This window comes from Egretta garzetta, unplaced genomic scaffold (assembly GCF_000687185.1).
Source record: "Egretta garzetta isolate BGI_Z169 unplaced genomic scaffold, ASM68718v1 scaffold372, whole genome shotgun sequence".
In the NCBI taxonomy this organism is placed as follows: Eukaryota; Metazoa; Chordata; class Aves; order Pelecaniformes; family Ardeidae; genus Egretta; species Egretta garzetta.
The window spans coordinates 292982-295213 of record NW_009258889.1 but is presented as its reverse complement, the minus strand read 5'-3'; the positions used below and the strand labels follow the sequence as shown (position 1 = coordinate 295213).

Sequence of the window (2232 nt, the reverse complement as noted above, 5' to 3'; positions counted from 1 at the left end):
GGCTGGGGAAGGGGCTGGCAGGGCAGGGTGCTGGCGGCACCCTCACCTCCAGCAGTCTGCTGGGGTTTGTTTCTTCCTTGCCCAAGGAGGCCCCTCTGCCACCCTCACATGCCCTCGAGATGGGGTGGCAGGAGACTTCGGGTCCTCTCCCCAGCCACTGCCTTCGCCTGTGCTAATTAGGAGCATCATTAAAAGGGCTGAAAGATGGGGTTGAGAGAGGAGCCAGCCTCCTCCAGAGCCAGGACATCGGCTGGGGCACCCCTGGGGGGCTGGGGCAGTTACAGCCTTACTCACCCCAAAAGCATCCTCCCCCCATCTCAGTCCCTGTCCCTGAGGGACGAGGATGCAGCCCAGGGTACTGTGCTGGGTCCCTGGGGTGCCAGCAGGAGGGGCAACAGCCAGGTGACCCGTGGCCCCCAGGGGACAGGAGCCAGCTTGGGGGATGAGTATGAGCCCTGTGACTCTGCAGGGGCACAGCAGCTCTAAAGGGCACAGGAGGGACCCGTGGGGCAGGGGAGCACCCAGCTCCTTCAGCCCCACAGCCTGTGCCCAGCTCACCCTGCAGTGGGGGCCACCTCTGGGTGCCCCCCTCCCTGAGGGGATTGCTACTTGCTGGCCGTCTGGGCTGGAGCAGACCCTGTGGGTGCAGCTGCTGGGATGGTGGCAGAAGCAAAGGGTTAAACGGTGCTTGGTGTGCTGAGCCCAGAGGTGCCTCTGCTCCACATCCCCCATGTTTGATTTGCACCCTGCTGAGAGCAGCCAGCGAGGCAGGGGGCCCTCCCCTGCTGCGGACCAGGGGGTCCTGGTGCCCCACAAGCGACGGTGCCAAGGGGTCCTGGTGCCCCACTGGTGACAGTACCAAGAGGCCAGGCCAAAGCTGGTGGGATATGCCTCATGGTAGAGCCTGGGGCGTGTAAAGGTGCCTTGTCCCTAAATCCTGGGGTCTGGAGAGAGCATGGGGCTGGGGTGGGCAGCCCAGGTCCCGCTTTGCTCTCACTGGCTCCGACGTGGGCCGGAGCAGCCCAGAGGAGGCAGGAGCCCAGCAGCGGGGACTTCTCCCGCTCCCTCGTGGTCCCTTTGGGGCCTGAGGGTCCTGGGCAGGGCACAGGGAGACGGCTCTTGCACCCCAGCAGCCATGCAGGGGTAGCAGCGGGGGGTCTGAGGCACTCCACAGCCCTGCCAGCCTGGGGTCTGCCCCCCAGCAGGGCCTGGCCCCTAACCTTGGCTGGGTTTCTCTCTCCTGCAGAGCCAACACCATGAACCAGCTGATCCTTTGCACGCTGCTTCTCTTGGCCCCCCGGGAGCTGGCTGGGGCATGTCCCGCAGGCTGCCAGTGCCAAGACCCCAAGACCATCCTGTGCGCAGCCAGACGGGGCCAGACCGTGCCCCGGGGGCTGCCCCCCAACACCCTCTCCCTCTACGTCTTTGAGAATGGCATCACGATGCTCAGCGAGGACAGCTTTGCGGGCCTTCCCGCCCTCCAGCTCTTGGACCTCTCACAAAACAAGATCACCAGCATCCAGAAAAACATCTTCCAGCCCCTGACAGAGCTTGTCAACTTGGACCTGTCCTCCAACCAGCTGCAGGAGATCACCAATGAGACCTTCCATGGGCTGCGGCTGTTGGAGCGGCTCTACCTGCAGAGGAACAGGATCCAGCACATCCACGCTGCTGCTTTCGACACGCTGGAGAACCTGCTGGAGCTGAAGCTGCAGAACAACCAGCTCTGGGCCGTGCCCCCCCTCGACCTTCCCAACCTCCTGCTGCTGGACATCAGCTGGAACAAGATCCCCACCATTGCACCAGGGGCCTTCCATGCTGTCAACATTGAGTCTCTCAAGATCGCGGGGCTGGGCCTGACGAGCTTAAGCGAGGAGCTCTTCCAGGCCCAGAACAATCTCCACGAGCTGGACGTCTCCGACAACCTGCTGGAGCGCGTCCCGGCAGTGCTGCAGCGGCTGGGAAGCCTCACCAAGCTCAGCCTGGCTGGCAACGCCCGCATCGCCCAGCTGCCCGCGGAGGACTTCCACAACCTTCACAACCTCCAGGAGCTGGACATCAGCAACCTCAACATCAACACCATCCCTCGGGATTTCTCCAGCTTCTTCCCCAGGCTGCGGGCCCTGACTGCTGCCGGCAATCCCTTCAACTGCATCTGCCAGATGAGCTGGCTGGTGCAGTGGGTGAACACCAGCTGCGTGGTCCTCCGGCGGCCCGAGGAGACGCGCTGCC

At 64.1% G+C, this 2232-nt stretch overlaps 1 protein-coding gene across 1 annotated transcript in view; it reads left to right on the top strand.

The window, feature by feature from the left end:
• The first annotated feature begins 1231 nt into the window (after positions 1-1231).
• VASN (vasorin) overlaps positions 1232-2232 on the top strand; it is a 2009-nt gene continuing 1008 nt past the window's right edge. Inside the window, exon 1 of the mRNA XM_035889686.1 lies at positions 1232-2229. Coding sequence (XP_035745579.1) covers positions 1257-2229 — 973 coding nt within the window. The 5' untranslated portion in view covers positions 1232-1256. The remainder of the gene's footprint in view (positions 2230-2232) is intronic.